At 43.3% G+C, this 14,232-nt stretch overlaps 1 protein-coding gene across 4 annotated transcripts in view; it reads left to right on the forward strand.

Moving 5' to 3' along the window:
• The window catches only part of bnc2 (basonuclin zinc finger protein 2), a 162,957-nt gene that overhangs the window by 71,319 nt on the left and 77,406 nt on the right, over positions 1-14,232 (forward strand). For 2 of the 4 annotated variants that reach the window (XM_063475231.1, XM_063475234.1), the window contains exons 2-3: positions 5,180-5,533; positions 9,196-9,258. In XM_063475231.1, coding sequence (XP_063331301.1) covers positions 5,180-5,533; positions 9,196-9,258 — 417 coding nt within the window. Of the gene's footprint in view, positions 1-4,027; positions 4,170-5,179; positions 5,534-9,195; positions 9,259-14,232 lie in introns of those variants that run through there. The other 2 variants (XM_063475232.1, XM_063475233.1) reach the window with 2 other exon arrangements.

The raw sequence follows: 14,232 nt of genomic DNA on the forward strand, positions 1-14,232 counted from the left end.
GACTCCCTGTATTTGTTTTGTACTCTTTGTTGTTTGCTTCAACAGGTTTTCTCACTTTGCACAGAAAATAAAAAGCTAGGTACTTTGCCTCTCAAGAGCATAGAAAGGGGAATTGGTTCTCTTGAGACTGGTCTAACAACTCAGTGCTGTCGCACCCAATTTCTGGGCTATTTGACCCATTAGATGTCAGTGCTTGGGAAACAAACAGGCAGTGCTAAGAGGTTTGATGGGCATAATAGTGTGGACTTAGTGATGGATGGTGCCATAGTTAAAGTACAAAGAGTCCAAGAATGTTTTAAATCTCACTTTCGGCACTCTTATTAGACTCTTTTACCCGACGTGCTCTATATGTTTTTCTTTAATAAAGACTGAAATATAATCAGAATGGAAATAATAGAATAGAAGCCAAAAATAAGTGAACAGTAAAAGAATTAATGAGGTGATGTAATATAATATTGATAAATATAGAAAAAAGTAACACCAATCATGAGAAAACACGTTTGTGTTGTTTAAAACGATATCAGCACAATCCCCGGGCACGTACTGGCAGATGTTTAGATCACAGATTTATATTGTTTCCCGATTGCCATCTGAACTTTGAGGATTCAGTCATTTATCTCTAAAGAGCACCAATTTCTAAACATCAAATGAAAGAGGAAAATCAGAATTAAAACATAAATCAAGCAACGCATGCAAAGCAGTGTGCAAATGTGGCATCACCACAAATGACTGAATCCTCAAAGTTCAGATGGCAATGGAGGTTTATTTATATAGCGCATTTCATTATACTTCAACTTAAACAGCAAGGTTGTCTACTTAGGTGAATGCAAAATAGAACAACGCATATTAATAGTACTTTTTTCATTTTTGCCCTACTTTAAAAAATTGATTGCATTTTTTTTTTAAATCACTTTTGAGCACATCCCTAGAAGAGTTCAAACTAACGTCTTCATACGTAGATGTCACTCTGCTGTTAAAAGAGGTTATCAACTCTGGCGTTGCTTTGAATTTCTGGTTGTAGTTGTTGCTCCTTTGTTCTGCGACTCTTCATTGTTGACACCTCCCTTCTGACTGCTCAGATTGCAAAATTGTACCCGAGACTGAGGTTGTGAGTACCTGGGGAGTAAGAATGCTGTGGCAGAGCTTTAGCCTCATGTGCACGCCAGTATTGATCCGTGCAAGCCTCAGTGACTGTTGCTACAGAGCAGGCTTCGCTCATGGTACAGGACTCCCACCTGTCACCAGTCAGTGGCAGCTAATGAGGAAAAGCAGCCCATCACACACTAGTGCAGCACACACACACACACACTCATCAGCTTCTGGGATAACACTGCCACCAATTCTGCCCTCTCCTCCTGCCTCACCCAGGCACCCCCTTCTCCCTTTTTGCCCCCCACCCCCTTTTTTTACTCTGCCTCTTTCTCTACCTCACTTTTCCTCTAATGAGTTGCAACACTGATAACGAGCCTGATGATCTTCCATTGATTCAGCTATCACTTGCTTGTCTGGTAATTGATCCGTAGCTGAGCCTCTAGTTAATTATATGGGCTTCGACATGGACCCCTGCCCCGGGGGGAATTCTCAAGTCCTGCACAATAATAGTTTTAATAAAGGAGCTTGAGGATCTCCAGTATCCCCTTTTTTTCCACCCTTTTCCTGCTTTCACAGATTTTTCATCTTTCTATTTCCTCTTGCCTCCTCTTTCCAGCCCCCCCTTCAAAATTTCTTCATCTCTGTATTTTTACTTCTGTCTCTCTCTCTGTTTTTTTTTTCTTTGTTTCCGCTGTCATCACGACCATTTACTATCGGCAGAAGCAAGGTGGAAGGGGTAGGGTGGAGGGGTAAAAAGAGGGGAAAGAAATGTGGAGGAAGAGTGAGCAATATCTGCAGAGTCCACTCCTCCCTCTCACAAATAACAGCCATTAACCAGCCAGGTCAGAAGCTGAGCCACCAGCTTGACTTGAAACACTGAGTGCCACTCGAAAAACCCACAGACTAGCACATTTACAGGAGAAAGGGGTGGAGGGGTGGAGGGAGCAGAAGGAGAGAGGAAGAGAAAAAAAAACTGGAAAGCAAAAAGGAACCTTGGCGGCTAAATTGTCACTTAATATAATTAGCCTAAGCCTCGTGCATTACCTTTTCAATAAGTTGTTAAGAGCAGAGCTGGTGGTACATGGACAAGAGGTGACACATTATGCCTTTTACAACAATGCTTCTCGTGGCTACTGACAAGGCATGGGCCAGCATGCAAAAAGATGAATGAAGAAAAGAATTGAAAAGGAAGGGAGCAGAGGAAGGTATTTAGAGGTGGAGGGGGAAAAAATTACAAGAGACAAAAAAGCAGAGGATGAAGATGTAGGCAGGCAGCAAGAAAGGAGCGAAGATGTAAATTGAGCTTGAGACAAAAGACACAATTGCACATTTTCAAAGTGGCGAGACACACACTGCACACTTTTATCTCTGCTGGCAGAAATCCCCTGTACATAACAGTAATGACCGGTGTGATAATCTCAGCAAAGGTTAACAGTGTACCGCCATTAGTACATAGTACAAAAGGCTTTTAACAGACAACCAAGAAGCTGTCTGCCGCAATTTACCACAAAATTTGAAGTGACTTTATATATCACAAGCCATTTAATGTAGCCGAGGAGAGAAGTTCTGTCCGTGTCCCTTTCTCTTTTGTTCCTCGGCAATGAAAAAGATCACTGTGACATCTCCCTCTCGCTGCGGACTGAGGCACCTGGTCTGTCATTTCTCTAATGATAGTGGGACGAAAAGATGGGGTGGAGAAGACAAGATGGGAGATTTAAAGTTAAAAAAAAAGGGAAAGGAAAGGAGAAGGAAGGAGGGAAGGAGGGGGGTGTCTTCATTGTTTGAGATGTGTCCTATGCTGTGTCAAAGGAAGCATAGATCTTTTCCCTCTTTTTTTGTCTTATCCTCCTGTGTGTCTTTTTCTCTGTGTCTGCCTCCCTTTACTCCTCCATCCCTCATTTTATTCCCCTTACCTTTGCTGCTGTGGGGACCAATTTGGCTAAAATGGAACCTCTTCCTCATTTTTTTCTTAATTAAAATCTGAGAGCCTCCGCGGAGGAGGAGGAGAGGGGAGAGAGAGGAGGTGCCTGTGAGCATGTGTGTTCGTGTGCATGCTGGTGGCAGATTGCCTGCGTTCCATTAGTCTTTCATTAGAGTCGGTGAAAATCAAACAAAGGCACGAGAGTTTTAAAAGATGTATCAAGGCTGGCATATTTGCTTGTTTTTAAAAAAAAATATATATATAGAGAGAGAGATTTATAATTGTCTAATAAAAAGAAAACAGAAAAATGTTGATCAGCTGTGATAAAAAAAAAACCCAGTTTTTTTGCAGAATACAAACCTGATTTTTCTTTTCTGAAACAAAGAAACTTGAAAACAGCAAACAGAAGTGGCTCTTTTTTCACATGCAAGGCAAAAACTCAGCTCCTTTGCTTAGCACTGTGTATATCTGTGCGTGTGTGTGTGGGTCTGTGTGCGTTCATATGCGTGTGTGGCAGGACGGTCCCACAGGAGAACTAAGTTGCTCTGAGACGTGCTGGCCGCTCACAGCGCAAATGGTAATAAGGCAAGGGGGGGGGGGGACAAACGCTCCCCTCCTCCCGATCTGCGAGGGAGCTTGCCCCCACCTTCCTGCGTCTAGCAGAGGAGGGGTGTGTGTGTGTGTGTGTGTGTCTGCGTGCGAGTGTGTCGAAGTGTGCAGCGCGATGTCACTGAGCATCTCACACTGGAGCGGCAGAGTTGACTCAGTTGAGCCTGCACTGGCCTGACACACACACTCCCTCTCTCTCTCAGTCTCGCACACACAGACACTCAGCGAGCCACCGTCTCTCTCACCGGCTCGCTCTCGCACACACACACACACACACGCTCAGGCGCTCAGTTCAGTTCCTCCGTGGCTGCGGCGGAGTACAGAGGAGTCAGAGAGAGAGAGAGAGGCAAGAGGAAAGGGAAAGAGAGAGGACAGTCGGCAGCACAGACGTTGAGAGAGGGACACATTCACAGAGACACACAGAGAGAGAGAGGCTAAGGGAGAGAGAAAAGAGAGAGAGAGGAGCGGGAGGCAAGGAGAGCTGGATTGCTGGTGGCTCACTCCCACACCTCATCTTCACTTTGCTGGGACAGACACAGAATTGATGGTAAGATAAATTCAAGCTTTTTTATTAGCTCGGCTGTTTGCTTTTATGGACGTTTATGGGACTTTTTTTTTTTTAAAAAAACCTGGACTTTAAAAAATATTTTTTGGTTGTTTGACAAATTTTGGGGGAAAACAGTGAAACGGCATTTTTAAATTTCACATTTTTTTGCTGTATGTGTGTTTTTTTTTAAGTCTAGAGTGTAGTATATATCTTTCTTGTACTTACAGCACACTATTTGTTGCCTTCTCAAGCTTGAATTTATTTCTGATTTTATTTTTGTGTGGATATTCATTGCTGAGTCTGGTGGTGGCACTTCCCAGGTTGCTTAACTTTTACTTTCCTACTTTTCTTTTTTTTCTTCTTCATATATTACGTGAGTGTGTCCATGTGTGTGCATGCAGGTAAACATGCGTTCCACTGTGTATGTTTGCATCCAAGTGTGTGTTTGTGTTGACTCCATGTCCAAGTACAAAATGACTGACAGATGGATTACAGCAAAAAGAAAAAAAAAGAAGAAAAAAAAAAGTCAGGCCAAAGGCAACAACATGCACCCCCTCGCCTTAATTCCCATACTCCCCCTCCTTTTTTTTTGTTTTACTCCATTCTTGCTCACCTTCTCATCAACCTCCCTCCTCACCTCCATCCTTTTCCTCGTCCCTCTTCACCTCCAGTGCTCCGCTCATCTTCCCCTGTCCAACACGAGGCCCCCGAGGAAATTCACCACAAGCCCTCTTCTCTCTCCCTTCACGAGAATTAACTCCACACTCACTGCTCTGCCACCGGAGCTGCCAAGAAACCTCACACACATACACACGCACACATACGTCTACTTCCTCATCTTGCCTCTTGCTGTTATCCTCCTCACCAAGCAGGAACCAAGCTAGATTTTTTTAAAAGGCAACATAACCCCAAAAGAACCCACCTTCACTGACTTCTTTTTCTTCTCTCCTCCTTCACACTCCCACATCCCTGCCGCCCTCCCTCTCTGTCTCTCCCTCTCTCTGTCTAAGTCCAAGGAGGCAGAGTTGGATGTGAGAGGCAGTGAGTGTGACACGGTCCCACCAGAGCCCAGCAGAGACCCAGAGTCGCCCAGGCCACCTCCAGCTAAGGCTAACGGACCCACGGACACAGCTGGCATTTGCACGAGCATCATCTCAAGTAGCCACAGTACTAGTAGCAGCAGCACCACCAGCAGCAGAAGTGGTCTGGGTGGCGTAAGCATCGTTAGCAGCAGCGCTGAGGGAGCAGGCGCGAGCTCCATGCAGTTCAGCACCAGACCGCCTAGTGCTGAGCAGCCGGGCTTCATGGGGACATGGCAGCAGCAGAGCACTGACAGCAACCTCCTCTACAGAATGTCCCAGCAGGTACGTCAGCTCAGCCTCACCCCTCCATCGTCTCCATCTCTGCCTCCTTCTGTCTTCCTTCTTTCTTTTCCATCTTTAAGGCCAAATGTTCATTTTCCTTCTCCTGATTTGTGTTTACTCTCACAGTATTTACTGGTTCCTGATCCAAGAAAGTGTTGGTGTGCGTCTGCATGTGTAGGTGTATGTGTAAGTTCATGTTGGGGTGGGTGGGTGGTGGTGGTGGTGGGGGGGAACCAGTGGTTTGTGGTGTCTTGTTTGTGATATTTCAAGTTAAGAGTCAATTTTGCAGCAGATTTTTTGTAACTTTCTCTTTTCTTTTTGGAACATTGATTTAATGCTTTTTGTGTTGCTCTTTTACACAAACCTGCTGTAAAGTATTTCAGTTCATGCATTTTCTCTCTCTCTCTGTCATCTGTCACTTTTTCAAAATTTATTCAATCCATTTGTCATTTTCTTTTATTTTTTAAAAAGGGGCAAACAAATTGCACATTTTGTGTGTTTGCAAAAACATGTTAATATAAAATTTGCACAGCTTGCGACATGATTCCTCACCTCTTGTTACACACATGCTTATGTCTCAGTAATTGGTGTGAGAGCGGAGAGGAGTTTTAAAAAGCAAGCTATAGGCGTGTTTTGGTAACCCCAGCGCCGATAAAGACTCGGGAAGGGGCACCCCTCTGGGACCGGCTAATTGACTTCGTGTGGCCGAAGCAGGAAGCCCCTCGCGCGGCTACGGAACAGCAAAGGAGCCGTGAATGAATCCTGGCTGGCCAGGAAAAGTAGTGATGATAACGGAGAGCCCGCACCGGCTGAGGACAGTCGAACATTTCCTCCCGACATTCCTCTGCTGCTGTCGCTGGTGTTCCTCTTCGTTCTGTAGCCTTTTTTTTTTTTTAGGTTTTTAATGTCGTCTCAAAACTTAGAAACATGACAGTTATTTTTTTAAGGGATGAAGTGGTTTCGTTGGATAAATATCAGGTACGGAGAGGGGGGATCGGAATGTCCAGCTCCGAGCAAGTGTATGTGCGCGCGTGTGCTTGTACGCGGGCGTGTGTGTGCGCTTGTGTGCGTCCGTTCGCGCGCACGTGCGCGTGAGGGGAAGACAGTAAAGATAGAGGATGGTTGTTAGGTTGCAGTTAATCATAGCGGGACCTGCAGACTCTCCGTACCATGCACACGCTGTTACGCACTCGGGCCATAGCGGCTCTTGCGCAACAGCTTTGCCGCGGCTCCGTGCTGTAAGTGATGAGAAACATATTCTGTCACCTTGACGGCACTTGGAGTCCGTTTTGTTTTTGTTTTGTTTAACCCCCAGAGGTCGAATCGTGTAGGTGAAAATTATGTTTTGGGATTTTTTTAAAAAAGAAGAAGAATCCCGGTGTAACTTTTAGTAAAGACACATTTTGTTAAAGCAGCTTTCCACGAAATAGTTTTATGAGAAAAACAACCTCCACCTTTTTTTTTGTTTTAGTCAGGTTGATCTTTAAAGCCCTCAAATTTATTTGATACGTAAATCAATAGTGTTTCCCTTTACATCCTCACACCTTTCGTGCTTATCACGTTTTATCTTCCCCACCCCCTCGAAATCTTCCTAAAGTAACGATCATGCAAACTATTGATACACGAATTAGTGGATGGGTTGCAGGGGTCAGCGATCCGCTTCTCTCTTCCTCTCCCGGTACGAGCAGGTGGATGGGCCCCTGCGCTCAGCATCTGCTGGGACCCCACGTTTGCGTCCCCAATCCTTTTTACAAATGCGCACCGTTGTTTCAATATAATCAGCTGTGGGACTCGCTGTTATTTATCCTTCCTCGCACCACTTAGAAGACATCGTCTCATGTTTAGTAGGCATGACATAAATTCTCCGAAGGAAGCCTGTTCCTTGACAGACTCGCCTTATTGGAATCTAACCGATAATGACTTTGTGTTTGCCGAGCCTGGCGCACCCTGGGGTGTTGGAGAGAAATGCGTTATGGGCTTGTGTTAAAAAAAATCTCCCCCATCTCCCGTAAAGATCAACCAGGTGACACGATAGATGCAGGATTTTATCAAAGTTTACTTAAATCACATCTCCATCTGATCGATAGAGACATAAAAAAAAAAGATTTGTGCGCAGTGCGTTTTGGAGAAGCGGCTGTGATGAGATGCAGGGGCATCTCCAAAATAACAAAAACAAAACATAACAACAACAACAACAACAACAACAAAAAAACCCCATTTGGCAATACCTTTTGGAATTCCTTGTAAATCAAACACACACAAAGTAGCACTGTCGAAACGTAGGAAATGTCTCTTGTGATAGGAAGGCAGGGATTTTCCTATTTTAAAGCCATCCTGTTAATTGCATAAATAACCTGCGGTTTGCAGCAGGTGTTTGATTAGCTCGTGGACAAGCATCCGTGACTGAAGAGTGCAAAGAAAGTGAAGCACAGACATGTACTTTTTTCTTTTGCATCCAAATTCTGAATCACTAGTTTCATTTTTTTCATCATAATAAAGCAGCACGTGTCTTATATGGCGTGGAGAAAATTGCTTAAACCTAAAGAAAATATTTAAAAACCACTTTGAATTTAATAAATAATGCCTGTATTGCTGCCGAATTTTAATCGTTTTTCATAGATTTTTATTGGCAATTAATAAATGTATTTATTTCATATTCACTTAGATGTTTTTCAAGACACGAGGCATTTTCTTTTAAAAATATTTGGCCACAGGCGATGCTGTTTGGATTGAAGAAACAAATGAAAAATACAGGTGAATTAAATATTTTTCCTTATGTTTTATTAAATGTGGAGTGTGAGACTGCATATTGATACAATGGTATTTTTTCTTTTTCTTTTCTCTTCTTCTTCTTTATTTTATTATCTTTTTTAAATCGTTGCGTGATTTTTCCAAAGCAACGAAATTATCAGCGTTGGATATTGAGGCATTTATGCAGTCGAACAAATTTACACCTTTCATAAAAGGCCTTAGTAGGTTTTTAATCTTTGAGCAAACTCTTTTTTTTCTAAGTCACACAGCAGGAGATTTACATCCTCTATAATCCACGCAAGTGTCAACAGGAAAGGGCATAAACAGCATGCAATTTAAATGAAATCAATGAAATGGATTCAATAAATACGACCTATTTTCTCAGCTTCCTCGTGTTAAAAAAAAATCAGTCCACATTTTACAAAACACTGCGAGAAGGAAACTTTCCTAATTGCTTTTATGGCGGAAAAAATACAAACATTAGTCGCGAGTGTAATTAATTCCAGGCATTACGGAGTGATAATATTTGGAGCCTTAATTGACCCGCTGCTGTACATGCGTGGCTATGAATATCGACCCTCTGCAAGTTAAAAACTCCAGAGTTAAGTGATACTACGAGTCTAATTGGCTCATCAGGGATGTTTCCTCCACAATACAGCAGCCGGAGGCCGCGTTTCTCTCTCTCTTTTTTTCCCTTTTTTTATTGTCTTCTCCGCTTCAAGTCGGAGGAACGTGGGAACAAGTCAAGGATTAGAGAAGCTTGTAAAAATGTGCCTTCATCTCCACCTGAGGATCTGATGGTGCCACCCAGGCTCGGTGCAGACCTCAAAAGGGGTGGGGGGAAAAAAATCAGTGTATATCTCCAGTTTAAAACCATCTCTAAAATAGCCTCTTCCTTTTCTTTTTGCAAGGGTGCTGTAACGCGGCTTCCTTTGAAGTGCGACAGGTCGACTATGGGCCGAGATCTGGAAGAGGTACAGTGGGATTACAGCTTGCCTGACTTCTGCCTGCTCTCAGTGCTGCCTGCTTCATCTCACACCGAGACTCTTTTTATCCACGTATGGACACAGCAGGGGTGGATAACACAGACATATCATTTAAAACTAGATAACACAAAAACGCCCCAAAATTAATTCAAATACCAATAATAATCAGCGTTAAAACAATAGAAATAATAATAGAAATTTTATATCTTATATAGCTTTTTGTGGCAATTTTTTTTCTTAGGATTTAAAATAATATTTTAAACAAACACTCACTCAGATTTGCAGCATTTTATTCTTTCATTGTAGCATGCATTTACAATTTTAGGATATGGAAATTACTTTAATTTAATGTAAGTAAATTAAATTTAAATCTAATATATATATATTTATATGTCTTTTTTAATTCTTACAAATCTGCTGGCTTCTTGTCTCCAAACATTCTCTCAAAGATTTGAAAGCCTGACTTTATTTCCTCCAATATTCCAATTTTTCTTTCCATTTCTCTTCCTTTTCCTCTTTTTGTCATGTTTATTTATTTATTTATTTCGCTTGGATCAATATCACAGTGCTGTTGGTTGATTTTCCCTTGTTCCATATATTTCGTTAAAGCGCTGTGCAGCCGGCCCAGCGCTGTCTGTTTATGCCAAACGGTTGGAAGTGAATTCTGTTAGCGCTCAGAGCATGATGATAGACATATTTGTGGAAAAACATGCTCTGCTTTGTTTTGTCTGACTGAAGAAATTAGGTAGATATTATCCTCTTCAGCGCAGTTCAGAGTAGACGCTAATCTGCCTATTAACACAATGATAGATTTATAGCAGTGTGTGTGCGTGTGTGTGTGTAGGGAGGCTGGAGGCAACCGTTGTTTTACACGGTGGGGTAAAGTCGTGTTGTATGTTGCATATCTGGTGCATATGCATTGCTTCTTACTGTTGTGTGGGACTTGGAGGCAGTGATTTGATGCATATGTGTAGAATTACCCACAATCGGTGAACGTGTGCGCATGTGTGTGGTTACACTCGCTGTTATTATTTCCATGTCTGTCTTTGATGGGTCGTTGCACACAGAGCGTATGGATGTCTATACATACATGTATCTGGTGTCAAGTGTGTGTCTGTGTGTGTGTTTGCGTGACGTTTATGTGTGCGCTAAAGAGTTGGTGTCTGTGCGTTTGCCATTTATTTTTCTGAGTGGGTGGCTAAGCACTCATATGCCAGTTGTGTGAGTGTAAGCGTGTGCGAGAGAGATATTAAGCATGTGAGAGTGTGTGTGTGTCCTCCCTGTGTGTGTGTGTGTGTGTGCGTCTCTGTGTGTTGGATCGGGCTCCATGTGTGTGCGGGTGCGAGGTGAAGTGTCTCTTGGCTGGCCCTGGCTGGAGAGCTGGAGGAGAGCAGAGGTGAAAGAGGAGATTTGCAGAAAAGACACGCACCACTTCCCCCATTACTACTTTTTCTTTTTCTTCTTCTACTTTTACGTCTTTGTCTCTCACAGCTTCTTCTTCTGCCCTCGCTTTTTCAGCCCTCTTCCTCGTCCCCTACCTTCACCCTTTCTGCTCTGTCTCTTCTTCGCCACTGTCTTTCTCACTTGAAACTCTTCACCAGCAGCAGATCAAATGCTCAAAGACTAAATCAGATGGTTTTTATGCAGCTACTGTCTTTGCAGAAAAGGCTCCTGAGACTAAATCTGTGTAACTGGGGAACATTTTGAGCGTGTTCACTTCATATACTGTGCAGGATTACGACTCATCATAAGACACAAGGACAGAAGAAGCACAGTGTTTTCTTGGTTATGCCTTTTTAATCAGTGTTTTGGTCTGGTAACCTGACCGGAAAAGCTTCAAAGCTTCAACAGAATAGATGACCCTGATAAAGCGCTTATCCCTCAATCTAAACTTGTCCTCTTATACTGCCTAATTGACGTGTTACTGCTGCGCACCAGTTAAGAACATCCAGATAACATAGGCAGAGCTGAGAATGGACGCTGGGATTTTTGAGCGAGCTGGCATCTAACGCAGTCTTTGTGTGTATGATGATGCGTTTTGTAAAGGCGGTGTTATTTCTGCAGGAGAGAAATACGAGAGTAAGACCGAGCAGGAAGGTGGGCACGGCTACTAGTATATTTGCTGTATGCGTGCTCTAGTAAGAGCCCATCTGGTTTGATGAGGTGGGAGGATGCACAAGGTCCCATTCATGCTGTGGTCCCCACTATATTTACCCAAGTGCCAACCAGGGAGATATGACGTCCACAACATTTTTACTTTAAACTAGTTCCAACTCGCGTTTCAAAATCTTTTTCTCTCAGAAAGTGCATCGCCCAGTATGTCTGAAGGTACATGTATACATACGATAACTATGCTAGCTTTTTAAATTTCTGTTTTACATACTGCTTGTCTAGTGGGTAACATCAATAGCCATGCATTTAATTCCACCATTTTCCACACATATATTTCCTTTCTTTCACTCACCGTCTTAAAATCCTTATGATAGATTTTAATTTTAAATTCGTTTATATGCTGTCCTTTCAAAAATAAAATACTGCACCCTGATCACGTGTATCTCAGGTCAGGCAGGAACCTCTGTAGCTGTGCAATAATGCTCTGCAGGACCAGCGTTATGGGTAAGCACTGACCCTGACTCTGTGTGCAAGACCTGGGGCAAACAACGATCAATAAGCATCATGTGAGCATCACTCACAGGCTCCATGTCAGCTGTTTCCTGTTTGTCCTGAGGAGACAGCCGCCTCACCACCATGGTGAATGCCCAAATAACGTGGAGGATACAGAGCGATGCCGAGATGCTATCGTGGAAGTAGGTGGGGGGGTTGTTTCTGTATCATACAGTGTTTCTCTATCATATGGAAGCATAGGGTGCATTTTATGGGTGAGGAGCGATAGAAATGCACAGCCATATGCTCTGGCTTTATCAGTGGGATGAGTGGTAAAATCTACTGGAGCTGAGTCTTTCCCAGGGACCTCTCTTACTCTTGTGTGGGCATGTAAAATCAAAGAAATACAGTGTTCCATTTCCTTTTGTTGTTCTTTATTTATTGCGAGTCGCTTTTTTGACAAAGTCAATCAATAAAATACCGGTAATCTGAGTAGAGGATGTCAACACCGCGTAGCACTGAGGAGATTCATGAGGTATTTCAGGCCAGAAAGATTTACGTAGGTTTTATTCATTTGGAATAAATCAGCGTGGTTATTCAAAATGTGAGCTATACTCAGCCGCGTATGTATGTGTGTGTGTGTGTGGGGGGGGGGGGGGGGGGGGATTAGTTGCTTACGGCACTGGGAAAATGGTTTACAGTGTTATGTATTTTAAATACAACTGTTGTCATGCAGATTGCATTGAGACACTATATGCTGTTTTTTTTATCTGCTGATATCCGCGTAAGCAGTGGAACACCCGTTTTCTTACAGAGTTTTTCCTTCTTTCATTTTCTACATGTCTTTCAAAACACGGCTGTGAGTTATTTGTCTTTGGGCAGTTTCCTGCAGTGCGGTGAAGTCGCCGGTGTGAAGAGGAAATGTGTGTGTTTGAAGGGCTAGTCGCTCAGGATGTCACCACCCCACCACTGGCTAATGAGGGGGACATGAATACAGGGCCAGGGCAGCAGCACACACACACTGACACGGCAGGAATGCAGCAGCTGTCACCAGGATCCAGGCAGTTATAAAAGGCTTGAAGTGTAGTTCTTGTGAGTGTGTGTTTGTGCGAGTGGTATTACCAGGGGTTGCTGTGGTGTCGAGAGCTGGGAAGGGGACGGCGCTGCCATAGGTGACCCCAGCCACCAGCGGGGTGGACCATCAGAAATCCATTTATTTTGCAGCGGCCTGTGGTATTTTAAGACGTGGCCATATGGTAGAGACATTGTTCTGTATCCAGAGGAAGGTGACATTAGGTGTGACCTGTGCTAAGTGACAGGAACTTGGGCATACTTTCACCATGGCTTCTCCCTTTTCCTGTTATTCCTCAACTCCTGTTATTTTGTTTTCCTTGGAGTTGCGCCAACGCAGCGGGCAAATCGAAAGCCTACTATTTTTACATCCGTCTTTAAGGACCCCTGTCTATTCGCTCTGCCTGCCAATTTGCCCCATCAGCAGTGGCAAAGAAGAAGAGCTCTCAAGGCACCGAGCCTTTCATTTTTCTGTTGGCGATGTAGCTAATGCTGTCACTGTTATTTGAAAAAGCACTCAGAGTGAATTGCTATTATTATTGTTAAAACCATCATCATCATCATCAGGCTTATTTATGGTTATGGATAATGATGGTAATTTTGTTCAGGTCTCGCACTTGACTCTGTCTCTTTCTTCTGCTAATCTGACATATACTGTGTGTATGGGTGTGTGTGTGTGCGTGCAGGCCTACTGTACAGTGCTGTGTGTTGGCAAATTACCAAAGTTGTTGTTCAAAGAAAATGGTTTTTCCAAAAGGTAACACAGATTTCATGTCCACAATTCACATGTGAGGTGAAGAGAGCTGCACTCAGGCAAGAATAAATATGTTTCATCTTATAATGAATACATGGAACCGTGTCTGTGAACAGTGGAGGTGGAGGAGGCTTCCCCCCCCCCTTCACTATTTTCTGTTTCATTTCATTTCTTTCTTCCTTTTTTTCCTCCTCTCTTGTGCTCCAATGTTTTATTCTCCATCTATCTCCCCGCTCTGTTCTGTTCTGTCTCCAACTTACCATGGAGGTTTGATTGCTCGAAGCCCAGGGAGGATTTTTTAGGGAGGTTCTGGAGAAGGGAGGCTAGTGGTACAGGCTGTGGTAGGCTTGTAGCCAATGTACATAGTGCGCACGTATTACACATGCACGCACATACACACAGATATAAAGTACAGTGATTTTCTTTGTGCAGATTGTGTAAATTGCTTCTTAACAATGCTGTCATTTTAACCCTCTGAATAAAAACCCTCTAAACTCGAGTCTAAACCTACTAGCTACTTTTTTTCCTCTCGC

This window comes from Pelmatolapia mariae, linkage group LG6 (assembly GCF_036321145.2).
Source record: "Pelmatolapia mariae isolate MD_Pm_ZW linkage group LG6, Pm_UMD_F_2, whole genome shotgun sequence".
Taxonomy (NCBI): Eukaryota; Metazoa; Chordata; class Actinopteri; order Cichliformes; family Cichlidae; genus Pelmatolapia; species Pelmatolapia mariae.